This window comes from Culex quinquefasciatus, chromosome 2 (assembly GCF_015732765.1).
Source record: "Culex quinquefasciatus strain JHB chromosome 2, VPISU_Cqui_1.0_pri_paternal, whole genome shotgun sequence".
In the NCBI taxonomy this organism is placed as follows: Eukaryota; Metazoa; Arthropoda; class Insecta; order Diptera; family Culicidae; genus Culex; species Culex quinquefasciatus.
The window spans coordinates 170,765,494-170,792,844 of record NC_051862.1 but is presented as its reverse complement, the minus strand read 5'-3'; the positions used below and the strand labels follow the sequence as shown (position 1 = coordinate 170,792,844).

The following is a 27,351-nucleotide window of genomic DNA, read 5'->3' as shown; positions in this document are numbered from 1 at the left end:
TTTGTAGGACTTCAATTTGGTCTCCTTTAGTCTAAATTTTTAGTTTATTCATTGCTTGTTCTGAAAATGCCATAAAACGACATTTGTAAAACTAGTTTGCAGATTTGCAAACTAGTTTTCTTAAAAAAAAATCTCGAATCGCAACTGAAAAGGTTGTTTTATTATTTCGAAAATTGCATTTTATTAGTTACTATACCACAAATATTTTTAAACATTTTTCCAATTCACATTTTCCCTTTCCCTGCCAACACCCCCTTTCCATCCTTTTCCTCCACGATAAGATTCTTCCCCTTCGTCTCGGGCATCCAAAAGATGATAATCACAATCGAGGTGGCACACACCGTAGTGAACACCCCAACCGCACCGTAAAGTTTAAATTGTTCCAGCACCATGGGGAATGTTTTCGTCAAAACGAATGCCATCGAACTCATCAGCACGAAGCAAATGGTACAGCCGATGCTTCGAATCTGAAACAAAATTCATTCAGTTAAGTCATTGGAGTGTTTTCCTTTTTAAAAGCATACCTTCGCTGGAAGAATTTCCGGTAGTACAAAGTACGGAATGTTCGTAACGCCCAGTGTTGCAGAAAAAATAGTTCCGGCAAGACAAACGACCGGAAGCCAGGCAAAGCCAATGTCGGGATCGGCCTCGAAGAGGTACGCATGAATGCCCAATATTGCATGAAACGTTCCCATGGAGGCGTTTGAGATGATGAGGAAGATCTAGAAGAGAATCGTTTGGAATTTGTTTTTAAATTGGTAATGAATTCCATGAAGGCAGTTGAAGGTAGTTGAGAGTTTTCCTGATTTCTTACATGAACGTGAAATTCGACACAGATCTAGTGTTTAAAAATATAAAATCTGGGTCTTTTTGCTTTAGAAACCCTAAACCTACCTTCCTTCCAGCTTTATCGATGATAGCAAACGACGTGAGATTTCCCAGAATGATGACAATGGCAAGCGCGCTCATGGCGTGCTTCGGATCAATCGAGGTCCCGGAAGCGATGAGAATATTTCCGGCATAGGTCACGATGGCAAACAGTCCCGTGTAGATGTTCATGGCCATCAGAAAGATGCCGATAGCCATGCCCCGAATCGCGGCTGGAGTTGCTGTTTGAGTGGAAATATTCAAAGAGTTTTGATGAACCTCAAAATTGATGACCTGTCCTGATCAATCAAAACGTTACCAAAATCCGCCAGCGTCAGCTTCTCTTTGTCATCTTCGGCCCGCACAAAAACCTTCCAGTTTTCAAATTCCTCCACGAAGGCCAACCCCTGTGGCGTCCCACTGGCCAGATCCTCCGGGGCCACGTTCCGATAGAACATGAGTGATTTTTCCGCATCGTCGAGCCGGCCTTTCCGGAGTAGACAGTAGGGCGTATCGGGTAGCAGGCAAACGAACGCCGCAAACGCCACCGGAAGGCAGATCATAATTTGCGGTATTGTGTGGTACGACAGGTAATTCCCGGCGGTGTACACCGCCAGCAAGCCAAAGTTTATGTGCAGCACCGTCAGTGAACCGAGCGTGCCGCGAATCCTGTCGTGAAGGAAATTTGAAGGGAGCAAATTGATGTCGTTTACTGGTTGAGAAGGAAGGTTCTACCTTCGGTCGGCAATATCCGCAACGAAGAGTGGCACCAGTGCGAACATACCACCGCCGGTGATGCCTGCCAAAACTCTGGCGGCGTAGATGTAGAACACGTTGTCACCGAGATATAGCAATGTCCACAAAATCTTGCGTTTGAAAAAGGAAAAGAATGAACATAAATATGCATTAGATGGAGGAAATTTTTTTGAGAAAAGCAAGTATCAAAAAATTCAGTCATTCGATTTTTTTGATTTTTTTTTTTTAATCCGGCTGAAACTTTTTTGGTGCCTTCGGTATGCCCAAAGAAGCCATTTTGCATCATTAGTTTGTCCATATAATTTTCGATACAAATTTGGCATCTGTCCATTCAAAAATTATTTATGAAAATTCAAAAATCTGTATCTTTTGAAGGAATTTTTTGATCGGCAAAGTGTCTTAAGCAAAGTTGTAGGTATGGATAAGGACTACATTAAAAAAATGTTACACGGTAAAAAAATGATGATTTTTAATTTCACTTTTGGTCACTAACACTCGGTTTGCCAAAAAAAACACTATTTTCATTTTTTTTTTATTTTCTTTTCAGAAATTTCCAGAGCGGGCAAAAAATCTTTGACCGAGTTATGATTTTTTGAATCAATACTGATTCTTTCAAAAAAATCGAAATATTGGTAGTAAAAACTTTTCAACTTAATGTTTCGATGTAAAATCGAATTTGCAATCAAAAAGTACTTTAGTGAAATTTTGATAAAGTGAACCGTTATTTGAAGTTATTTGAAAATAGTCGCAGTTATTCATTTTTCTAAATAAGTGCCCATGTTTGCCCAGCTTTGAAAAAATAGTTTTGAAAAGCTGAGAAAATTCACTATATTTTGCTTTTTTGAACTTAGTTAATACGACCCTTAATTGCTGTGATATTGCCATGCAAAGGTTTAAAACAGTAAAATTGATGTTTTCTAAGTCTCACCCAACAACCATCCATTTTATAATGTCGTTATCTCAGCAACTTCGATGTTAAAATATGAAACATTCGTGAAATTTTCCGATCGTTTTCAAAAATATCTTTTTCAAAAGTGGTTGCAGCTTAATTAAAAAAAAAGATTAACTGCGACCATTTTTAAAAAACTTTTCAAATAACTTGAAATCGGTGCTCTTTATCAAAATTTCACTAAAGTACTTTTTCATTACAAATTCGATTTTGCATCGAAAACTTAAGTTGAAAAGTTTTTACGACCAATCGATTTTTTGAAAAAATCAGTATTGATTTGAAAAAATCATAACTCGGTCAAAGATTTTTTGCCCGTTCTGGAAATTTCTGAAAAGTTAGCATTTGATCACCCCTAAAACATATTAGAAAACAAAAAATTAAATTGAACTTTTTATCACAAAAACTTGATTTTGACAAATGTAACGTTAAACAATTAAAAATAAATTTTCCTGTTGTTTGAGCTCATTTCAAAATATTTAGGTTTTTGCGAAATTTCGATGTAGAGTACGCAAAAAAAAATTGCGAAAAAACGTGTTTTCCAAGAAATTTTAAAACTCGTGGTTACAAAATCCTGGACTGGATAAAAATTCATTCTTTTTTTTCAATCAAATGTTGTAACCATGACTTGTTATTGAATTTTGTTTGCCCCTCTCCTTTAGCTTTACAACAATTTCGAAACAAACACTCTTATAAAAAAAAAATAAAAAATTTAAAAGCTGAGAAGCTTCTAATCATTTTTTGAAAGAATTAAAATCTGATCTTTGGAATCAAAGCAAAAAATATAAAAAAGAAATGAAAATTAGGAAAATATATTTTAATTCAATCGAGTGTTGTTTTTCTAATAGTAACTTTTGAAAACTTTTGATAAAAAACTCAATTTAAAAAAACAATCAATTCTTGTGTGTGATTTAAATTTGCAATCGTGCTACCTAACTAGCCCTCATTTTACAATCGACGATATCCTGGAAACTATTGGTTCAATTTTTAATATAATAATAGAAACCTCTGGCAAAATAATAAGGTTAAAGTCGTGCTTTTGGAATTCTTTGAAATATTTCATGAGGGTTTCTCTGCTTGACATTGAAAATCAAATTAACGGTTACATCGATTGCAAAATAAGTGCTTTTTGAATAACACGATTGCAAATTAAATTGAACACACAAAAAAATATGTTTTAGCTAAAAATTTAGTGCTTTATCAAAAGTTTTCAAAAGTAACAATTTTTCAAAAAAAAATATGACTGGCAAAGACCGTCATAGCACAAAATTTGGTATTTTGGACCATATAAAACATATCAAATAATAAAAAAACTGAAGGGGTAAAATGTGTAAAATTTTATTTTTTGTTATAATAAGGCCGATGCAAATATTTTTCAAAGTTTTTGTCCCTCAACTCTGGTGAAGGTCGAAAATGAGCAACTCTCTACGAAATCGGCTGATTTCGACCATTTTTTTTGTATTTTTTTTGACTTAAACTTTGTGGGGGCCTTCTATATGACCAAATAAGCTATTTTGCGTAATTGGTTCACCCATACAAGTCTCCATACAATTTTGGCTGCTGTCCATACAAAAATGGTATGTAAATATTCAAACAACTGTAACTTTTGAGTGAATTTTCTGATCAATTTGGTGTCTTCGGCAAAGTTGTAGGTATTGTTGAGGACTTTTGAGAAAAAAATAGGTACACGGAATTTTTTTTTTGCAGATTTTTGAATCATTTTTTTTTCACTAAAACTAAATTTCCCAAAATACGTATTTTTTTTATTTTCGAGATTTTTTTATATGTTTTAGAGGACAAAAATTCGCAACTTTTGAGCCATGGGCGTAATATTCAATGTTTGGCCCTTTTAAAATGTTAGTCTCGATTAAAAAAAAATTAAAATATTTTTTTTCAAAAAGATCGGAAAATTTCACAAATGTTTCATGTATTAACATTGAAAATCAAACCATTAGTTGCTGAGATACCGTCATTAGAAAATGGTGGGTTGTTTTGGTGAGATTTAGAAAACATCAATTTTCGTGTTTCTTTTTCTTAAAGCGGCTCTATCTCAGCAACCCGAGGTCCAATCTTCAATGTCTCTTTAGACAATTTTAAAGCAAATTTTTTGAACTATTCAAAAAAATATTTTTAGAAATGATCACTCATGGTCACTATTTTTAAAAATCGAAAAACTGCAAATTTTTCGCTAAAATCGAACTTTCGGTGGCTATATCTTAAAAACGGAGCCCTTTATCAAAAAATGTGTAAAGTACTTTTCGATTGCAAATTCAATTTTGCATTAAAAAAAATAATGTCAAATTTGTTTTTGCATGAAACTTCGAATTTTTCCAAAAATCACTATTTTTTCAAAAATTTGTAACTCGGTGGCAGATTTTTGGACCATGTTTCTCTATGGCTCAAAAGTTGCGGGGTTTTGTCCCCTAAAACACATCAAAAAATCTCAAAAATCAAAAAATACATATTTTGGAAAAATGAGTTTTCGTAAAAAAAAAGTTGATTAAAAAATCTGCATTTTTTTTTCCGTGTACCTATTTTTTTCTCAAAAGTCCTCAACAATACCTACAACTTTGCCCAAGACACCAAATTGATCAGAAAATTCACTCAAAAGTTACAGTTGTTTGAATATTTACATACAATTTTTGTATGGACAGCATCCAAAATTGTATGGAGACTTGTATGGGTGAACCAATGACGCAAAATAGCTTATTTGGTCATAGGGAAGGCCCCCAAAAAGTTTGAGCCAAATAAAAAAATACAAATAAAATCCATTTCCGGTTTTGGTAGAGAATTGCTCAAATGCAAAATTTAAAATATATAAAATCAAGCCATAGTTGACATTTGAATAAAAATGCCTAAAGCAAAGAAAAAAATCTTTTTTGTTATTTAACGTGTGGCTCATTTTTTTCTGAAAAGTACAAAATCTTTTCGGAAAATATAAAATCTATTAGAAAACCCCTTCTCAAGATACAGGTTTTTGAACAAGTTTGTAAGGAAACTTCTATGCAGAAACCAATGATGCAAAATGGCTTATTTGGACGTAAGAAAGTCATGGACATAGTTTGATCAAAGTTTTAAAAAATACAAAGACAAAAATCGCTTAAAATTTGCAAAAAGCTTGAGTGTTGCTCCAGTATTAGAAAAATGGTAAAAATGAATGTTTGAAAAAATAATCCCAAAAAATAAAGTCAAATAAAAGTCTCAATTCATTTCAATTTAATGCAATCTAATTGATATCCTTTGAATATTTTGAAATCGGTATGCAATCTCTAATCAACCCAACTAAGGTAACAGAAAATAATTCGATACAAAATTTCATCACATCACAATCGCTGAAAAGGGAAAATTTAAAATAGTTTGTTCAATTTTGTTTGACAAAGTTTTTTTTTCAACCAACATGCTTGGCAGAAAGTTAAACTTGTCTCATTTCTGTCATAAGACAAGAAAACCTTCGAATTGAATTTGGAATTGAATTGAGATTAAATCAATTTTGCCAACATCAACTCAACGAAATAGATTTACAATAAAAGGAAAAAAAGCCTAATTAGACAAAAAATGATTTCAAATCTATTGATAAAACTGTTGCAAGTTACCACAAAATTCCAAATAATGCGTCCAACAAAAATAGTATCCATTACTTCAAATTTAAATTAGAATTTCCAGTAAAAATAACTTTGAGCTAATTATCAATCAAAAAGTGCATGAGGAAAAACACAAATTTCTTTCAGAGAACAGCAAAAAATAAAACAGAGTTGGTTGAGAGTCAAGTTGAACTGAACATTTTTGTAACAATCTTCCACATCGGTGTCAGAAATCCCAAAACCAATAATACCTACAAGGTGCGGAACCGCCAGCGACAGCAGTGCCACCTTCTTGCCAAAGTACGTGTGGATGGGGGCAATCAGCAGCGTTCCCGTGACACCCCCGAAACCCATCACGGACCCAATCCAGGACGCTTCGGCCGTGCTAATGGGCCCCGACGGCAGCGGACTGTCCAGGGACTGCAGCAGTGGGATAATTGGTGCCGTCCATCCCACCGTAATTCCATAGCCGGCCGCTATCAGATTTGCTGAGTTGACAAGACGAGACAGAAAGAATCGATGTCCCTTAGTCTCGGAAATTACGTGGGAGAAGAAAAACGTGACTCACCAGCAACAACTGCGGCAAATTGATTCCGATACTGTCGGGAGATGAACTCCAGAAACATCCTGGAAAGTTATAGCACTTGATACTTCTGGAAGTCACGCCACGAGCAGCGGTACGAAACTGAAAATCATTTTGAAGTGGTGTTTGTCATACACGGGAGCGAGATATGATGGTAAAGCTTAAAAACGAGAAAGTTAAGCTTTGTTTTAAATAATAGCACTCTGCATTAAAACAGTAAATGAAATGTAGACTGTTCAGCAAACAAGCAGGGTAAAGTAACTAAAACTATCCCGAACTCTGATGAATTGGTGTCATTGAGTGTTTTAGCTAATTATTATTTAGCCAACACTTTAAAAAACAGTTTTATTTTTGAAAAGAGAAGTAAAAACCAATCGATGGCTACAGGGTAAAACTACACAGAAAAAAAAAATGATGGTAATATTCATCAGGAAATGGTGACAGATTTTGTGTCGGAAAATTGTGTAATATTATATCAGGATTTGGTCAATATTCATCACTTTTTGATGAATTTTTGTCTCTTTTCACTCAAAAAAAAGTAATATTAAACCTACCTTATTTTCAACCTTCCAAAATTCAACTTTTTTTTCAGTGTACATTCTATTTTTATTAAAATCCCTGCACAAACAGAGATAACATATCTTAGTGATTTGGATATCTTGAGGTACCTTTGAGCATATTAACATGGACGAGTAGCAGAATAGCACAACCACGACAATATGCAAATATGATAATTAAGCTAATTGCACAGGTGTACACAGCAAAAAAAAAGTTTTTTGAGTAATATTACCTAAAAAAAATGTGTACAAATGTGAACCTGATGTATATTCACCAGAAAATGATGAAAATTCATAATTTTCTGATGTAATATTACACTTTTTTTGACACAAAATCACCATACGTTAGCACCATACTCTCTTCGGGAAAGTTGTAGAGCACCTTCCAGAGCATTCGAATATGAATCCGGTTTTAGTACAGCGTGAAACGCAGATTTTATAAATATCAAAATCCAAAAAAATGTTTTTTCCCATACAAATTTATATGGAAAATTGAATCGCTTTGCGCAAAGTGAGGACTAAACCAATCGTTCCCAAACTTTGGGTAGTTGTTTAGGACCCCAAAAGAAACTGAAAAATTGCTGTGCTCGCTAAATTTGGACAACTTTATTTTTTTTCCACACAACCATATTACACCCCAATGTCCAACTTACACGGACGCCCAAGCCTCCTAAAAAAGGTGGAATGGTAACTTCAACTCGCTGGTTCTCGGGCATTACTCAACCAATCGGGACGATTCTTATTTCCAGTGATTTGTAAGAATGTCTAGATGATCCTAAAACTTTGCAGAACTTGATTTGATCAAATCTGTAATTTCTGCGACCGTAAACATCGTTCCACCTTTTTTTAAAACGACTGCCTCCGCGGAATGTCGGCGAATTTTTTTAACACTGGAAAAAAAAGTAGGAGATATTTTACCGGTGAGATTTGCAAAAATCTTCAATCCTTTTCTGACAATTTCTTTGAATAATTTGAGTAACCCAACAATTCACAAATCTGAAATCGAACTTTTTTAGAAATACCTAACGTTTGGTGCAGCTGTTTATACTGTCAAAATATGCAACTATCCCGAATTTTACAAGCCAATTTTCTTGAAAAATCGCTTGGAGATAGGAAATAGAAAAAAAAAGGCAATAATAATATAATCGCCGGTTCGAATCCTGCGGCGGGCGCTCTAAAATTCTTTGTGTAAATATGGGTATTCGGCGCCGTCGCTCCGTACCTACTTTACACTTAGGAGCCCAGGGCGGCAAAGTCCTTGTAGATAAAAAGGAATACACTAGTGGTTGGTACTAGCAATGGTGGCCGACAGCTATAAAGTCAACTTCGTTTCGTTCAATATATTTAATGATCAAATTGTTCGCTCTACAGCATGGCCTAGACGTACTTTACTGCAAGAATCCTACTCGAAACTAGGGGTCCATAGGTTTGAAGTTCCTTAAAGATAATCGAGGCTGGACTGTATTAATTTCTTTGTGTCACATTCTTGTAAATAAGAGCTGTTACCTAACGATTTTTTTCAATTTTGGGTTTTGTTTTAGGAAACTGTTCCTTTGTTCTATGACCAGCTTTTGAAAAAAATACTTATTAATTAGTTTGAGTTAATGTATTCTTTATATTTATTTCTTTGAGTTTTGATTTTGATTAGATTTTTTTTTCATAATTAGATTTTTTGCATCCAAATAAAATCTTTTTTTTTCGCTCTACAGCATTGCCTTGGCGCTCTCGATAGCGAGATTCCTACTCGAAACTAGGTGTCAGAAGGCTTGATTGTTGAGGCAATTGCAAATCTATTTTTACACCTAAGCTTCCACCCACCTTGGGATTCAAACTGACGACCTTTGGATTGTGAGTTCAACTGCCTACCAGCGACTCCACCGAGACAGGGCCCAGGGAGACGACTCCTACACCTGGACTGAGCTATCGACCTAACCTCTAGGTTAGACCGGGACCAACATTTACCTCTGCGACCGACGGAAGGCGTGATCAGACAAATTTCGTCTCGAAAAATGCCACTGGGACCTTTTGGGATCGAACCCAGGCTGACTGACCAACACCACGGGTCCCGGAAGTCCATCAATAGACTTTCAATTTTTTGACGAGTTACCCACAACTCGAGCCATTCAGTGATATTACACTAACGCAAAAAAGAAAAAAAATCTAAACTCACAGCCAATCAAAAAGCATTCGTTCTCGCTTTATTAGCTTCACTTTCTTGCTGCTGCTCCTCCTCCTCTTCTACAACCAGATTCTTGCCCTTGGTTTCCGGTACCAGGAAGACAATTATCACCACCCCCACGGCGCAGACCGCGCTGGAAATCCAAAGCGTCCCGTGAATTCCGATGGCCTCCAGCAGCAGCGGGTAAGCCTTCATCACGAAGAAGGCAAAAAAGCACAACAGGACCACGGCGATGGTGCTGCCAATGCTGCGGAGCTGGATTTTCGAAAAAAAAGAAGAAGAAAGTCATAAATGATTAGATCACGCGAAGCTAGGCAATGGCTGCCCTTATTACCTTGGGTGGCAAAATCTCCGGCAAGACAAAAAACGGCACGTTGGTGATTCCGAGCGCTGCCGAGTAGATTACTCCAGCCAGGCTAAACACGGGTACCCACGAGTACTGACCGGAATCCGCGTCCGGATCGTAATAGTACGAGTGAAGGCCCAGCATTGTGAGGAAAATACCCACTCCAACGGTGGAAATCAGCAGGAAAAACTAAAAATAGCAAAGGATTTCACCAGAAACCAATTTAAAAGTCAGCTCTGAGCCATCTCCATCCTTTCGACTTGCCTTCCGACCGGCCTTGTCGATGATTGCAAATGAGGTTAGGTTGCCGCAGATGTTGATTAGCGCCAGCAGAATGAGGGCGTACCGGTTGTCGAAGGTTGTGCCCGATTGCTGCAGGATTGTCCCCGCGTACGTCAGGATGGCGAGGATTCCACTGAACTGGTTCAGTGCCATCACGAACACTCCCACGAAGAGGCCCCGGATGGCGTCGGGAGTTTCTGAAAAAAATATTTCATTTTAATGTTAATTGGATGTTTTGTATTTTTGTATTTTTTTTTTGTATTTTTGTATTTTTGTATTTTTGTATTTTTGTATTTTTGTATTTTTGTATTTTTGTATTTTTGTATTTTTGTATTTTTGTATTTTTGTATTTTTGTATTTTTGTATTTTTGTATTTTTGTATTTTTGTATTTTTGTATTTTTGTATTTTTGTATTTTTGTATTTTTGTATTTTTGTATTTTGTATTTTTGTATTTTTGTATTTTTGTATTTTTGTATTTTTGTATTTTTGTATTTTTGTATTTTTGTATTTTTGTATTTTTGTATTTTTGTATTTTTGTATTTTTGTATTTTTGTATTTTGTATTTTTGTATTTTTGTATTTTGTATTTTTGTATTTTGTATTTTTGTATTTTTGTATTTTTGTATTTTTGTATTTTTGTATTTTTGTATTTTTGTATTTTTGTATTTTTGTATTTTTGTATTTTTGTATTTTTGTATTTTTGTATTTTTGTATTTTTGTATTTTTGTATTTTTGTATTTTTGTATTTTTGTATTTTTGTATTTTTGTATTTTGTATTTTTGTATTTTTGTATTTTTGTATTTTTGTATTTTTGTATTTTTGTATTTTTGTATTTTTGTATTTTGTATTTTGTATTTTGTATTTTTGTATTTTTGTATTTTTGTATTTTTGTATTTTTGTATTTTTGTATTTTTGTATTTTTGTATTTTTGTATTTTTGTATTTTTGTATTTTTGTATTTTTGTATTTTTGTATTTTTGTATTTTGTATTTTTGTATTTTGTATTTTTGTATTTTTGTATTTTGTATTTTTGTATTTTTGTATTTTTGTATTTTGTATTTTTGTATTTTTGTATTTTTGTATTTTTGTATTTTTGTATTTTTGTATTTTTGTATTTTTGTATTTTTGTATTTTTGTATTTTTGTATTTTTGTATTTTTGTATTTTTGTATTTTTGTATTTTTGTATTTTTTATTTTTGTATTTTTGTATTTTTGTATTTTTGTATTTTTGTATTTTTGTATTTTTGTATTTTTGTATTTTTGTATTTTTGTATTTTTGTATTTTTGTATTTTTGTATTTTTGTATTTTTGTATTTTTTTTTTGTATTTTTGTATTTTTGTATTTTTGTATTTTTGTATTTTTGTATTTTTGTATTTTTGTATTTTTGTATTTTTGTATTTTTGTATTTTTGTATTTTTGTATTTTTGTATTTTTGTATTTTTGTATTTTTGTATTTTGTATTTTTGTATTTTTGTATTTTTGTATTTTTGTATTTTTGTATTTTTGTATTTTTGTATTTTTGTATTTTTGTATTTTTGTATTTTTGTATTTTTGTATTTTTGTATTTTTGTATTTTTGTATTTTTGTATTTTTGTATTTTTGTATTTTTGTATTTTTGTATTTTTGTATTTTGTATTTTTGTATTTTTGTATTTTTGTATTTTTGTATTTTGTATTTTTGTATTTTTGTATTTTTGTATTTTTGTATTTTTGTATTTTTGTATTTTTGTATTTTTGTATTTTTGTATTTTTGTATTTTTGTATTTTTGTATTTTTGTATTTTTGTATTTTTGTATTTTTGTATTTTTGTATTTTGTATTTTTGTATTCTTGTATTTTTGTATTTTTGTATTTTTGTATTTTTGTATTTTTGTATTTTTGTATTTTTGTATTTTTGTATTTTTGTATTTTTGTATTTTTGTATTTTTGTATTTTTGTATTTTTGTATTTTTGTATTTTTGTATTTTTGTATTTTTGTATTTTTGTATTTTTATATTTTTGTAAAAAGAAGGTGAGGAATAATTTGTTTGTTGGGTTTCCGTAAATAAACAGAAATATAGCAAATTCCAACAGGAAGAGGTCTTGCTAATTTGTATACCATTATCGCCCTTCTAAATTCTACCACATCATTGCTGATAAATTGTGTTGGAACTTGCTAACTCCAGACCCAAATTTGTAATTCACAAATAGAACGCCGTAACCTAACCCGAAAACACTCATTTCAATCTGGTTAACTAATTATCACACAAATTTGAGAGAGAGAGAGAGAGAGAGTGGGAACTCCCTTCGACACACGCAAACACTCAAACACAAACACAACTTTCAACCCTACGTACGGAAATCGGCCAGCGTGATCCCTTGCCGGGTCCGCTCGGCTAGGACAAACGCCTTCAGGGCATCGAACTCGTACTGGAAGGCGAGCGTTTTGCGGGTCGTCCCTCTCCCAGTTCCGGCCCCATCGCTGTCATCGGTCACGTTCCGGTAAAACATGAGCGATTTTTCCGCCTGGTCGACGCGGCCCTTCCGCAGCAGACAGTAGGGCGTTTCGGGCAGGAAGGACACCAGCGCCAGGTAGGCCACTGGCAGGACGAGCATGATGGGCGGGATCCGGTAGTACGGCAGATAGGTTCCGGCCGTGTAGGATGCCAGGACGCCAAAGTTTATGTGCAGGATTGTCAGCGAACCGAGCGCGCCACGGATTCTGGAAGATATAAAATGTTAGGAATGGGTAAAGTCTCAAAAGGTGGAAAATGAAGAGGTGATGTGTGGCGGTTCCGGTAAGCAAAACATAAACAACAAATTGAGGGTGAAATCGGTGGACCCTTTTTCTCGGGGTTCTGGGTTTGGGATTTGTGTGAGCCACAAATGGGTGTGTTACAACGGCAAGGGTTCAATAGGATGCCCTGAATCAGAAGGGAAATCGGGCTAACACCTCATTGTGGTATTGAATAGAAATTTATTGAAAAAGTTGGAAATCGGAAGGTATGAGTAACTTACCACCATAATGATTGTTTGTTTGGTTTAAGTTTTGAATACTGGTAATTTTATCAACAAACGTTGAAAGTTTAACCAAAATCAGAGCACATTGATCACGGGGTTTCTTTTAATGAGGTTGTATTTTTTTGAGAAAATAGCAAGAAAACAATTTAATAAACAGGGATGACATTGGGTCTGGGGAATGAGATTGGGTCATACAAAAATGCAGAAATTTGTATGACCCAATCTCACCCCTGACCGAGCCACGTAGCCCAGTGGTAACGCTTCCGCCAAGTAAGCGGTAGATCGGGGTTAAAATCTTCATGGGTCATGGAGAAAAAAATACTTCACAATCCCACCCCCCAGACTCAATGTCACCCTTGATGACGGTAAATGAAAGTTTGGAACATCCCTTTTCATTTACGTGGTGAACGAAATTCTTTCATCGGGAAAATTAAAGTTATTATCGTTTGAAGTTATTAAACATTTTTCCTATGTGACAAAATGTCGTCATTTTCAATTTTGTATTGCTAAGAATCCACGATGGCATGACTTATGGTGCAAATCATATCAACTCTTATCAGAAATATAGCAGGGAACATTATTCCTGAAGCACGCAAAGTAATTGGATTTAAGGGAAAACAAGTTATTTAGGTTTTATTGGATACAAGGGAAATTTTCTGTAAGAATTGCGCTCCCTTTTTCCCAAAAACCGCAGAGTTTTTGATATAGAAATCATTGTTTTGACAAATTCTGTTTTGAATTTTCAATTATATAATAATTGAAATTACAAGCCACAATTTCAACATTTCAATGAAGAAAAAAATACCATTGGAAAATGCATTATACACACATACAGTTGATATGCAATTGTTAGTTTTCAAAAATGGTATGGTTTGACAAAACAAATATTTTGCATTTTTTTTTGTGTTTTTGTGCATTGCAAAAAAAACGAAGTTAACTTTATAACTGTCGGCCACCATTGCTAGCACCAACCACTAGTGTCTTCCTTTTTATCTGCAAGGACTGGGCTCCTAAGTGTATGAAAGTATGGCACGGAGCGACGGCCGACCAAATACCCACATTTACACAAGGAATTTTAAAGCGCCCACCGCGGGATTCGAACCGGCGACCTCTGGATTGTGAGTCCAGTGCGCGGTCCAATTAATCCACACGGGCGGGACAAGTTCAATACAAAGCGGGACATTGCAAATTCAATAAAATTCTAAAGATTTTGGAAATAACCCTTAACATGCCAAAAATGATTCGAAAGGCAGAATAATGCAATTTAAAGTTGATTCAAGTTGATTGCGCATAAAATTTTTATTGAAAATATGCCCTTTTCCGAATTTTGTTTACCCCTTATATTTCGGGCCGACTTAAAGAAGAGAAAACAACAACATTTAGTCAAATTTGCACCAACCACATCCGAAGTGAAATTATTACAAAGACTTCTTATAATTGACTGTGGATTTTGATAAACTCATCCAACATGACTCAAAAAATGCTTAGAAATGATATGGAAACATGTAATTCACAAAATAGAGGCCAATATAGCGGCGATAAACATTGAGAATGTTTATTTGGCAATGAAACTGGCAATGAACGACTTAAATTTTAATGATTCGGAATTTGACTTTAACCCTCTGCTGCCCAAATTTTTTTTTCGATTTTTTATTTTTCTCGTGTTGAGGAGGTGATTTTGAGCATCATTTGTTCTAGGAAAAACTTTACTTCTCTTGTTTTATGTTTTTCTTGATTTATTTTCAGTATTTTAATTTGCATTTATCTTGTTTAGTTTATCTTTGTTTTTGGTAGTATTTGGCCTGTTCTACCACCATCTATCATTACATTTCCAGAGTTTTTTTTGAAATGTAATGATAAACTATTGTCTTTCATATGTTTATACTGCCCATGTTCGCATAAATGTCCCATATGCAAAAACAGCAAGCTGAGAAAAACGCATTTCAAGTTTGTTCCACACATAAGGCTACGTGTTAAGTTTTCACGAAAAAAACTGGTTTTCCTCTTGATTTCTAGAACAAAGTACTGGATGTTATAGGCTTTTCGGAAAGAGCACACGATTTTGAACCAAACTGCATCAATAACTCAAAAACGATGAAAATGCATATGGGACATTTATGCGATCAGAGGCAGTATAGGACCTAATAAAAAAAACTCTAGATTTTGCCTATCTAATTTTTTCGTGTTTTTCCAGTAACTTTTTCAATTTTTTGCTAGTTTTTCACATTTCTGCTATAAAATGGCACCATGATCATTTAAATTAAAAAAAAAAATGCGTAGAGGCATAGTCTGGGTCACTAAAAAAATTACTGCATACTTCTTTTTACTCAAAATATAAGAAATGTTAGTTAAAAAACAACCAAAGTTGACTCATAACAAATTACATTTTTTTAAACATTGACAAAGTTACATAAAACAAGTAAAACTTCCAACCCATAAATTTTCTAAAATTTTAAGATTTCTTCTTATAAATGCTTTTTATAGATCAAAAATAGGTTGAAAAATTGATTTTTGGCGATTTTTTAAATCGAAGCCCGTCTTGAGGCGGGGTTGGGTTGTAAAGGTTTAAAGTAAGCAAAGTAAATACTAAACATAATAGGGATTTTGTATCCAATGAAAATCGATGCTTTGAGTTATGCTACCATTTGAACTTTTTTTCGTAATTGAATTACGCAACTTTTGTTACCCAAAAAATTAAATTACTTCTCTTGTTTTGAATAATGTAACAAATTACAGAAAATGTTTTTTTAACTCAATTATTCTTAAAACAATTGCATGAAAAAAAAATGCCAGAAATTATTTCCTTTTTTTGGATTGCCGTGTATTACCTTTAATAAAATTTTGAGTATTTTTCGAATATATTTTTTTTTGTCAATTTGGCGAAATTACTTTCGGCGAAATGTCTCACATCCGTATATAAAAACCGAAGACTTAAAATAGTTCATTTACCTAAATGATAATGAATTAGTTTATTTGAATAAAAAAATCATAATGTTAAGCATAGATTTGAAAATTTCGAAATGGTAAGGAACCATACTTAAGTTCACAAAGAGATGCTCAAAGTACCCCAGGGTCCCCAGGAAGTAGTTTTCAACCTACTTTGAAAATTTTAATAATTAGTTAACAATGATCATGAAAGCAATGATGACATTTCCGATGCATGTCTGATTCAAATACTCTCAAAGTGTAATGTGTTCTCAATAAAAAATAATTCGAATCAGAAAACGAACTGCATTATCTACTCAGAACAAAGAAAATGAGTAGCTAAATATCATTTTTAAAGTATTATTAATGCATGATCATTAAATATTGTAAAAGTCGAACAAGTCTTTTAGTCAATTTGGTAATTTTTTTATAATACTTAAAAATTGGTTTTGTTGCCATCAAAAATCTTTATTTAATTTTGAAATAAAATATAGACTAATAACATTTTTTTTTCAAACATGGGACTTTTTTGTACTATGCCTCAAATTTATATATAATTTATTAATGTATCGTAAACTAAGTTACATAATTATTGAATTCTGCATTATTCGAATTAAACATTTAAAGTAACCTTACTGATTTTCAATTTGTCAATTCACACTTTTAAGATAATATTAATAAAAAACGCATTGCCATCATGATCACCCCGATATTTCAAATAACTCTCGATTAAATTTTCAAAAGGCCCTATCTGCATAGGAAACCCATGAGGGATAGGTTGTTTTGAAAATTTAATCTAGAACTCTTTTAACGAAACACTTTGTCAGGCGCTGTTGAAAAAACTTTTCTGGAAATAATTATTGAAAATATATTGAAATCCTATCAGTGTCACCTAGCTTTCCGGTTCCCCAAATTTGCAATCGGTTTTCAGATTATTTCAACTCTCAAGAATATCTTCGAAAGACTGTGCTAAAATATATGTTGATTGAATTGGTCAGAATAGACCACCGTAAAGTGGTATTACTGGGGCAATTTTGCAATGATTTTAAACTTAATGTGGTTATCTGTCATGGATAATGAAAGAATTCAAACATGTATTGCCAATACATAATAAATACCTACTTGAAAAACTTGATGGAGACGCATGATATTTTAGGTAGTCTTATTAACACCATACGTCTCCATAGATAAATCGTCAGCTGTGTGCTGTCTTATGACAACGACCATTTAGTACTTTTCGAGAAAATCGATTTTTAAAGTTTGATAATGAATATTTTCAAAACTATGAATGGAAGAGCCAAACTTTTTGAAGCAATCGGTTCGTATACTATCGCTTAACAAAAGTTCCAAGTTTCAACTAATTTGGTTACACCAGTTAAAAGATACAGTAAATTATGTTATCAAAAATCTGAGAAGCACGTGTCACAAGTGTGTTTCGAAAGTAAAATTGTACTACGTGTCATAAGTGTGCACAGAATTTCCATACAAACTAAAATAGACTTAAATCAATAGTTTAACCGACTTAATCAGTATATTTTCAAAAACAAAAGATTGCATTGCCTTCAGAAAATGTGTATCAACAAAAATTTGTGAAAAACAAGACAATTTTTCCACGTTTTCTAACAACATGTATGACGTGTCACAAGTGTGCACGATCATTTTGATGACAAATTGGTCTATGTCACAAGTGTGTATTGCGATATCCGGGAAACGGAAGCGAGTTTCCAAAATCGGGTTAAAGCAGCTTGTAGTGTTTGTTAAGTATAGCAAAACGTCATCATTAACTCATTTTCTACCAAAATGGTCTATGTCACAAGATAGCACACAACTGACGAAATACTAATCTTTTCCAAAGATAACACCATAGTTTTTTTGTTTTTGCTTGGAAATCCGATGGTACGTTCAGGACATTCTACCGAACTGAAAACATTCAAACACACACGTACACAATATACCACGTACTTCCTATCGGCGATATCGGCCACAAACAGCGGCACAATGGTGAGCAGACCCCCACCGGTAACGCCGGACAGAACCCGGGCCACGTAGATGTAGTACACGTTGTCCCCCGCCCAAATCAGGCTCCACAGGATCTACAATGTAAAAAAAGGAAAAGGATAGCGCAAGAAAACACACATGTTGACAACTTCATCGAAAGAAACACGTGACTTACGAGATGTGGCACGGCCAGCAGCAGGAGTCCAATCTTTTTGCCAAAGTACGTGTGAATTAGGGCAAACAGCACGGTGCCGGTCATGCCGCCGATGCACAGCGAGGACCCAATCCAGGACGCCTGCTCCACCGTGATGGGCCCGGCCGGCAGCGGAGTGTCCTCGGAGCGGAGCAACGGGATGATGGGAGCGGTCCATCCCACCGTGACGCCGTACCCGACCGTTACGAGGTGAACTAGATTTGCGTCAACGGGACGACGACGCCAAAACAAAGGGAGAGCGGAAAATGCAGGTCATTGATTATAAATATAACAAACCGACCGGGCACAGACAAACAGACTAGTTATTCAGAACGTTTTTGATTCAGACTAACACTTTTTATGCATTTGACAGGTTTCAAAAAGTTCAAAATTTCATCACAAGATGACAGTAACAACACCGAGTAAAGATGTCACATCTATTGATCTGTGCTCCGTTGGTGATGCTCTTGAATGAATGACGATGCTGTTGGCGGTGTTTCGTTTACCCGTGCAAATGGATCTAAACTGGTGGCGATATTCGGACGAAAACAAACACGGCTTTTCGTCCATTTTCTCTAGTTAAATGTGATTCCTAAACATTGGCCTCGACGCAATGCGTGGCCAGAACACGGCAAAGTTATTTAAATTCAAATAGTTTCACGGAAATTTCACTATTTTTCTAGCACTGAATATCGCGAAAATCTAATTATCTAACGACATCGCGTTGAATGGTGGTGCGCAGAGCAGCGTGTTTTGAAACAAAAGGTTGCATTCAAGATTGAATGAAATAGTGTGGTTGTGATGGTGATCATTAAATTTGTTTATTGTTGTTGATAGTGATTGATCTGCAGTGATTGATATTTTTACCTCGAGCTTGCGTTAAGAACACTTTAAATTGGAAGGGGAGGTTGTGCAAATCATGATAATTGGCTTGTTGAACCGTAATTCTTACAGTGTTATAATTAATGGTATAAAGTATAATTGCTGGAAATGTAATAAGTAGGCTTAGTGATTTTTCACGCTCAAAAATTGCAAATTTCATGGGGACCCTTATTTTAAAACACCAAATTTCTCGGAAATTTCGCGGAAATTGAAAAATGTTCAAATAACCCTGAAAATTTTATGTTTGAAATACAGAAACATTTTTTTATGCTTCTTTACATTTTTAAGAAACATATTTTTTTTAAGAAACATAAAAAGTTCTCCACTAAATTTGAACGTGAAACAATAAAAAAAACTTTTCCTAATTTCCAAAAAAAAAATCCAAGTTGTTTATTGATGGGCTCAATATACATTTGAAACTAAATGCAGGTCATGCGTTTTCATTTATTGAATTTCTTTTATAATATTCGATTAATATAGCTAAAAAGCTTTCGCTGCTATGCTTCTATTTTGTTTTTTTTTACATTTTAACGAAATTCATATCAAATCTTTTCCAGCCAAAATGATTAAATAACTTACATTTTTACGACATTTTGCTAAATAAAAATATTTTTCAAGGTTTTTTTTTTAAATAAATTAAAAATCAATAGGCAAAAATATTTTAATTCGTAACGAAATCTTAAAAAAAATCAAAATCAGAACAGAAAACAAAAAAAAAAGTGGTACTTTTAACTTCCATGGGAAATATCACCCCAAATAATCAAATATCGTGAAAATTAAACAGGACTCAAAAAACTCTGAAATGTTCTGAAAAGGTGATTTTAAATATCAAAAATACTTATAATTAATCTTGAATAAACCAAGATGGAATCTTGAAAATTCCTTTCAAATAAAATTGAAGTCAAATTGAAACAGCGAATGAAAATATTACAAAATTAAGTTAGTTTCCTAAAAAAAACTTATAAACTTTATTAAAAAATATTCTAAACATCAATGTATTTTCTGAATATTTACCTTTAGTCTAATACAGCGATTCTCAACGGGGGTACCGGGCCTACTTGATTTACATAGCAGGGGGTACCAGCTTAGAAGAAGGTTGAGAATCGCTGGTCTAATAGAATTCATTTTTTCTTTCTATATTCTGATTGCTAGCTCCTCCGGTTAAAGATATATTGACTCAGGGGAAGACGTCTGTTTCTACTGAATATTACTTTTACATGAATGTTTGCTTTTAATTGATTTAAAAAAATAAATCAATTCAATTATAAAAAATCTGTGCAATCTTTTAAAAACTTCTTGCAATATACTTGTTCAGTTAATTTTAACAAGTTTTGGTTGAAAGAGCCAAAATTTGTATAAAAAATACTTTGAGAATAACTGCAATCAAATGTTTGATGATAAAACCTCCTTGTGATAACTTGATGATCCCGAGATTTTTTTTACTTTGATTGATTTTTGTCAACATTATTTAAGTACTCACATCATACACTTCTCAGGATTTGTTGGAACAATTTTATGTTAATGTGTGTTTTGCTAACAATTCTTCAAATTATGCATATCATGCTGAAAACTAACAAAATTTGCATAATAGTCTTTTTAGATGCAATATTAATTAAGTTGTTTTTCTATAGAGATGATTTCAGAGAATTGATAAATTTCACGGGATTTCACGGAAATCTTCAAATTTCACGAATTTCACGCTGTCCGCGAAATCGTGAAAATTCACCAACCCCTGGTAATAAGTTGACTTTGATATGGTATAGCCACAAAATTTAACTCGAAACCATAAAACACTGAGTTAAAAAAAGTTGTTCTTTAAAAAAAAACTCTAGATTTATAAAGCTGGTGACTAAATGGTGGTGATGAAATATTGAAAATGCATTTTTAAATTTAATAGGCAATCAACCACTTAAATTTTACTAAAATGGAGTGGCTGAAGTCGAATTTGATGTTAAATGGAAGAAAATACAAAAAGTATTTTTTTTGTTCATGATTTGATTATCCGAAGTCCCATACAAACATTTGGATAATCGAACTTCGGATAATTGAAGCTTCGGATAAAAGAGTCTGGACTGTTTTTGGTTTCCGACCTTCAACAGTTTCAACTGTTGACTCATGTACGGGATGTTTCAATGAATTTCGCTTGATATTTACTCTTAATTGAAATGATAGCATTTGAATAGTTTTCTGAACGTGATGTTTTTGTTCTGTGGGTGGCTTGGCGTTTGCATGGATTTTTTTTTACAAAAAATATCGATTTCAATCAGAACCGCGATTTTCTAATCCTAACTAGACCCCAAAACAACCCCCTAAAATTTGGGAGCAAGCGGTGCAGAAATGGTTTTTTTTTTATTTTTCAGTCATTTGGAAAAATTATATAATTTTCAAAATGGATAAGCCGAATTGGCTTAAATGTGGGGTGAAGACTCTCAAAACATATATCGTGTGCATGACGAAGCACGATTTTTTTTTTCAATGATATAACCATATGGCCGGATTGTGCCAGAAAACGGCTGTTCTGCATATCGAGCCACCCTATTTAAAGTTTCCCTTTGAAGTGAACCAAATTTGGCCTATCTGAAGTCCTTTCAACTTCTTCTTTTTTTTTGCAGCTTGCTACATAAATTTTAGTTTAAGACTAATAAATTTTGCGTATTACATTGCTAAAGGTAAATGCCCTACTTACACTTATCCGATGAAAAAGTACATGAAAACTTAGTAAAGTTCCCAATTTGCTAAATTTTATTTGGACATATCGAGCCAAACATTTCATTAGGGCACAAAAAAAAGTAAACCTTCGGGATTATTCCCCTATCTCATTCAATAGTACACTCCCAGATTGATGGCAAACAATTTCCTATTGAAAAATCAAAAACACAAAAGGGCACATAACAATGTTCACTCCAAACCAAATAAAAGTTCAAATGTGCCCTTTTATTTTTTGTTATTCTTCCATAGGGTAGGAACCTTTTATGTTATAAAGTGAACTTTTTATACATTCTTAACACTAATTCACTTCAAATCAAAGTTTTGTTTATTTTTCACCAATGATTTCTGCAGAAAAAAAATCGTCGAAATACAATATTTAATAAGGTCCGCGGCTGCTGTTCAGTTCACATTTGAAGAATTTTTATGTTTCACATACCTTATCTACACTATTCAATCACAAAACATCACCAATTATCAAAAGTTTCACTGATTACCTCATTATTTCTAACTAAAAAAAAGGGCCCATAAACTTCATTCAAAACAAAATCCGGTGACAGCGCTTTAGAGCCCTTTTAGTTCTCTTCGAAATTGCATTTAGAAAGGAACAACAGTTTGAAAGTTAAAAGGGCCTAATACAGAGATTTTTCACGAGATCCATCAGTCAAACTTGTTTTTAAAATAGGAATTGAACCAAGTTGTGAACTTTTTGCAAGCGATTTTCTCGAATCGCCGTTTTTGGTTTTGTGCCCTAATGAAATGTTTGGCTCGATATGATAAAATCCAAAAAATATTAAAGTGTTTAACCAGAGGCGACTCGTCCACCTGTTCAACCTGTTCATTGAACAGGTAACTGATTTCAAGCGGATAATTTTTTTATTTAAGTACCACGGTGCTTTTTAAACCAGCAACATACAATAATTGTTTATTACAATTTTTGTTTGACAAAATCAACGCCCTATGTTCAGCAGCGCTGCATGCACCGAAAAAGAATGGGCCCGCCACCCTTTTTTTCCTTTGCGGTGTCAGTTGACGTCTAAGACCGTTTGTGATCCATATCGACTGGCCCGCCACCCTTTACTCTTTACCACTCTTTACAACCCACCAATACTAAAGCGAGCCAGCCTAGCGGGCCACGCGCAAATGCTCGTCGCGTTCAACACCGACCCTTTAAACGTCGGGTAAAAAATCTCCATACAGAAAAAAATCAACACATGTAAAGAGCTTCCTATTCATACGCAGCGGCAGTATCGATGTGTTGGTAAATCAGGTTCAATCTGAGAGCGTGAACTGACAGCATTTTTGGGAGGGAGCGAAATGCCACCCCCAGCCCCAGCAGACTTAGCTCGCTCAGCTCTCCAGGGAGCTGCATGCAAAAGGTAAACAAGCCAGCGCGTTGACAGCACGTTGAGAGCATGAATAAATGAGAGAGCACGAGAGCACCACAGATATTGCTCTATATTTCGCGCACTTTTAGGCATCAAGCTGTTTTGCGCAGACTGGTGGTGGCTTGTTTTAAAACTGGAATGTTCAACTGCGCGCGTTGAACCTCTTCGATCTTCTTGGTTACTAGTGGATTCTTGCTCTACTGGAAAGTGATGTAATGTTAAGTTAAGATAGTGTGATTGAAAGATTGAATTGAAACAATTGAAACAAAAAAGTACCAATAGATTCAACCATGATCGTTATTTTATTTTTCGGATGGTTCTATTTAAAGCAGATGCAGTCCTAAAAAAGTTTAAGATTTAAATGCTCCAAAAACGACTGTGTTTATTCAGACTGTAGTCCCGGTTCACTCTAGTTGAGTATATTATTATCATATATTGTTGCATGAATTTGTTCTAAAAACATTTTTTTGTTATAGTTTTGTTTTTAACATCAAAAGCCCTTCAATTCAATTCTCTAAAAATTTGACAATGGATCAAAAGCGATACGACCTAGTTCTAAAAAGTATAGAGTAAAATGTCAATTTAATTTTTTAACAGTAACCAAGTTAGCTCAATATTAGTTGGGCTTAAAAAAGCCCAACAAACAGTTTTCTTTTGTTAAGAATGTGGTATTTTCTCTAACATCCTGATGAATAGTTTTAAAATTCAGTATAATATTCAATAACTTCCCTTGAATTTCGATAAGGATGGTAGAGCGTTTGCTCTATTTTTCCACATTCCCCACGCTAATGATTAAGGCTTAAAAATACATTTTAACGAGATAAAAAAAAGTCTTAATCATAATTTTAATTAATTAATTGCATAAACAGAAAATTATAATAGTATAAAAGAGCAATTCCAGCCCAAAACAGGAATTTTTTAGGTACTTTTTTCTCGACCCTCTCCGATTTCAATGAAACTTTGTAGACATGTATATTTTTGTATATGGAGCCAGTAACACTGATAATGACATTTGAGAAGGGCAGTGTTTTCAATATTTTGTATTTCGTAATTTAAATATTGTTGTATTCGAAGCTGCATCGCAAATCGTATCAAACTTGTAGAAATTTGACGGGCTTTCCGAAATACACTGAAAGAAAACACTCCACTTTTATGAGATTTTTGTTTTTGTTTGTTAAATTTGAGCACGATTTTCGCTCAATGTGAAAATAGCCTAAGATGTTACAAAGACACGATATGCGACGAAATATAAATTACTGAAACTGTTTTTTGAAAAGTGCGTCGTCAAATTTCAATGAATCGATTTCCAGACAATTTTACATTGATCATTGTCTTAAGTCCATCCTTGTGAAGTTGGTTTTAAAATGTTGAAAAATGAAGTTTTTGGCAATTTCTATATGATGGACTTGATTTTCAATTTTTAGCCTTCCACATTTCAATTGGATGTATGGGCTTACAGATATAAGCTAATTTATTATCCAGGTTTCATTACTACACTGAAAAAATATTATGTTTTCAGTTATGAGCAATGTAATTAGCTTATATCTGCAAGCCCATACATCCAATTGAAATGTGGTCAAAGACAAACTTATGGGAAATTGGACGGGCTTTTCGGTAAAAATATTTTCGAAACTAAAAAATCAAGTCCGTCATATAGAAATTGCCAAAAACCATCAAAAAACTCATTTTTTCAGCATTTTTATTTTTAAAACCGCTGTAACTTCACAAGGATTGGACTTAGGACAATGATCAATATGGAGACTTTTATGTAAAATTGTCTGGAGAATCGATTCCCGTATTCAGATTTTGAAAATTTTGACGCTTAGAGCACTTTTCAAAAAAACAGTTTCAGTAAATGATTTTTGTATTTTTTTAGGTCAGTTGCTCCATCCTGCATTTTTCGTGGGTCTTTTTGTAACATCTTAGGCTATTTTCACAAAAATTTTGAGCGAAAAAAAAATCGTGGGCTCACCTTCAAATTTAACTTTTAAACTTAAAAGCCAAAAAATCTCATAAAAGTGGAGTGTTTTTTTCTTTCAGTGTATTTTTTCGGAAAGCCCGTCAAATTTCCTACAAGTTTGTCTTTGACCACTTTTTGATACGTTGCAACGGTTTCGAGATACAGCAATATTTAAATTACGAAATCAAAAATATTGAAAACACGTACGCCCTTCTCAAATGTCATTATCAAGTGTTACTGGCTCCATATACACAAAAATGGCTTATATATGCCTAGGATAACATGTCTACAAAGTTTCATTGAAATTGGAGAGGGCCGGGTACAACCGATTCACTATTTGACATGGAATTGCTCAAAAATAATAAAACGTAAAAATAAAAGCCATTGGAAAGAAAAAAGCTTTAAAAACATTTTTTAACATTGAACAGGTACTTCATTCGGGCACGAGTCGCCTCTGTGTTTAACCAAAAATGCTTCAAACACAGGTCAACAAATTGTCCGTAAACCTCAACTATCTTCAATGTTTGTTGAATTGATATGATAAAGTTTGCATGTGATTTCGTCAGGTGGGCAATTTTAAGTGACTTCAAATAATATTGAACTTCTGATAACTTTGTTCATTTAGTTTAAATAAAAGTAGTACTGTAAACCGGGGTGACTTTGATAGGATTTCAATTTGTTTTTGGAATATTTTAGAAAAGGTAAGGTTTTTCTCAAGATTTTTATTTTCAAAACATGTAATTTAAATTTCGGGGTGACTTTGATAGTAATAGTTTTTCTTGTTAAAATCATATTTAAGATGCTCAAACTTTATTTGTACGTTTAATGTACCATCACTAAAGTAGCTGATATTTTTTTTTAGAAAAAAAATCAATGTTTATATTTAGTTAACTAAGTTTACAAGCTTTTTAACAAAATACATATAAATTTTAGGTAAAATTGTTAAAAGGTCGGAAATTTGCCTGAAATTTGTTAAAACTAGTTTTGTATATAATATTATCGATTTATATTGCATCATATACTGAAATCGAAGCACGAATCACATGTTTCCACATTTTACATGAAGTTTTTTAAACTGAAATAGCCTATTACTTTGGAGATTTTTTTAAAATTGTGTTTCAAAAACACATATTATTTATTATTTACAAACTTATTGAACCATCTCCTAGTGGAAAATTGTCCAAAGAATCCGAAAATTCGTTCCGTTTTTCGATTCAAAATCATGTTCACAAATCACTTTGAGAAGTTTAGAATAGTGGCATTCATCAACATTTTCTTAACTATAGTTAAATAACTTTTTAAACTTTTCAAAATTTTATGAAAAGTTCTTTTTGAGGTACTTTGAAAACTTCTCTACCACGGTCAGTATGATTCTAAACCATTCCGTACGTATTTGGATTGTACTCTTCATTTTGCGCAAACCTATCAAAGTCACCCAGGTTTACGGTAATCTATGTACAACTTAACTCTCGGGTGAGTTTTCAAAAAGCCTTAAGAGCCACCCTGACCTCCGACATTAATATTCGTTTATCTCCAAATTGTAACAACATTTAATTTACTTTCAGTTTGGGGCACTTGAAAGACGTTTAGATGAACAATCTTGAGCATTTTTGAATTTGGTTTTTCGTTAATATGTCGAATACCGAGGCAAAAAAGGCCTTGTTTACCATGAGCTCTTACGTCTTTTTGAAAACTTATTCGAGAACTGTAGTATTTCAAACATTTTTTTTTTATTTTCAGCAATAATTCCGTAGCTAATATTATCAAAACTTATGTTCCTTGACTTTGGCAGAGATAATTTGTATTAATGTTGTTTGGCAATTAGGCTTCATCCATAAAGTACGTCACGCTAAAATAATCCAAAATTTACCCATCAGAAAAAATGCACACAAACAATAATCGCAGCGTCATACCTAACGATCAACAATGATATAGAAAGGATATCAACCAACACTTACCACCAGTACACTCGCAGAGAAAAAATGAAAAATGCAAATGTCACAGCAAAAAGTGTACTTACCAGCTATTACAGCACCAAACTGTTTCAGGTACTTTTTGGAAAGAAACTCCAACATTGTGTAGAATTCCAATCACAGATTCACAAAGCAATCAAATCACTCGAACATCACACTCCTTCCATCGCTAGAGATGCTGGATAAACTGAACTAGAATTACCATGCCACACTTCTTCGCACTGTTTACGA

The 27,351-nt window shown here is 33.5% G+C and overlaps 2 protein-coding genes across 3 annotated transcripts; both read right to left on the bottom strand.

Moving 5' to 3' along the window:
- Positions 1–167: 167 nt before the first annotated feature.
- On the bottom strand, positions 168–6,826 carry LOC6041378 (facilitated trehalose transporter Tret1). Its single transcript, XM_001850590.2, has 7 exons — positions 6,719–6,826; positions 6,406–6,638; positions 1,603–1,733; positions 1,187–1,536; positions 895–1,109; positions 525–722; positions 168–467 (listed from the first exon to the last, which is right to left on the bottom strand). The coding sequence occupies exons 1-7, from the start codon at positions 6,774–6,776 to the stop codon at positions 225–227; spliced, it is 1,428 nt and encodes a 475-aa protein (XP_001850642.2). The 5' UTR covers positions 6,777–6,826; the 3' UTR covers positions 168–224.
- A 2,625-nt stretch (positions 6,827–9,451) lies between these two features.
- On the bottom strand, positions 9,452–27,254 carry LOC6041376 (facilitated trehalose transporter Tret1-like). Of its 2 annotated transcripts, none has more exons than XM_038257521.1 (7): positions 27,168–27,254; positions 18,194–18,426; positions 17,983–18,113; positions 12,432–12,796; positions 10,080–10,294; positions 9,804–10,004; positions 9,452–9,724 (listed from the first exon to the last, which is right to left on the bottom strand). In XM_038257521.1, the coding sequence occupies exons 1-7, from the start codon at positions 27,220–27,222 to the stop codon at positions 9,467–9,469; spliced, it is 1,458 nt and encodes a 485-aa protein (XP_038113449.1). In that variant the 5' UTR covers positions 27,223–27,254; the 3' UTR covers positions 9,452–9,466. The 2 variants fall into 2 exon arrangements, with proteins under 2 accessions (XP_038113449.1, XP_001850641.2); XM_001850589.2 differs by lacking the exon at positions 27,168–27,254 and adding an exon at positions 18,718–18,938.
- Between the last annotated feature and the right edge of the window lie 97 nt (positions 27,255–27,351).

Coding starts and splice junctions, on each gene's coding strand:
- LOC6041378 (XM_001850590.2), bottom strand. CDS start 6,776: ATGTTTCTGGAGTTCATCTCCCGACAGTATCGGAATCAATTTGCCGCA. Junction 6,639..6,718: donor ATTTGCCGCAGTTGTTGCTG/GTGAGTCACGTT, acceptor TTGTCAACTCAG/CAAATCTGATAGCGGCCGGC. Junction 1,537..1,602: donor GCGGATATTGCCGACCGAAG/GTAGAACCTTCC, acceptor CCTTCACGACAG/GATTCGCGGCACGCTCGGTT.
- LOC6041376 (XM_001850589.2), bottom strand. CDS start 18,781: ATGGACGAAAAGCCGTGTTTGTTTTCGTCCGAATATCGCCACCAGTTT. Junction 12,797..17,982: donor GCCGATATCGCCGATAGGAA/GTACGTGGTATA, acceptor TATATCTTCCAG/AATCCGTGGCGCGCTCGGTT. Junction 10,005..10,079: donor TCGACAAGGCCGGTCGGAAG/GCAAGTCGAAAG, acceptor TGCTATTTTTAG/TTTTTCCTGCTGATTTCCAC.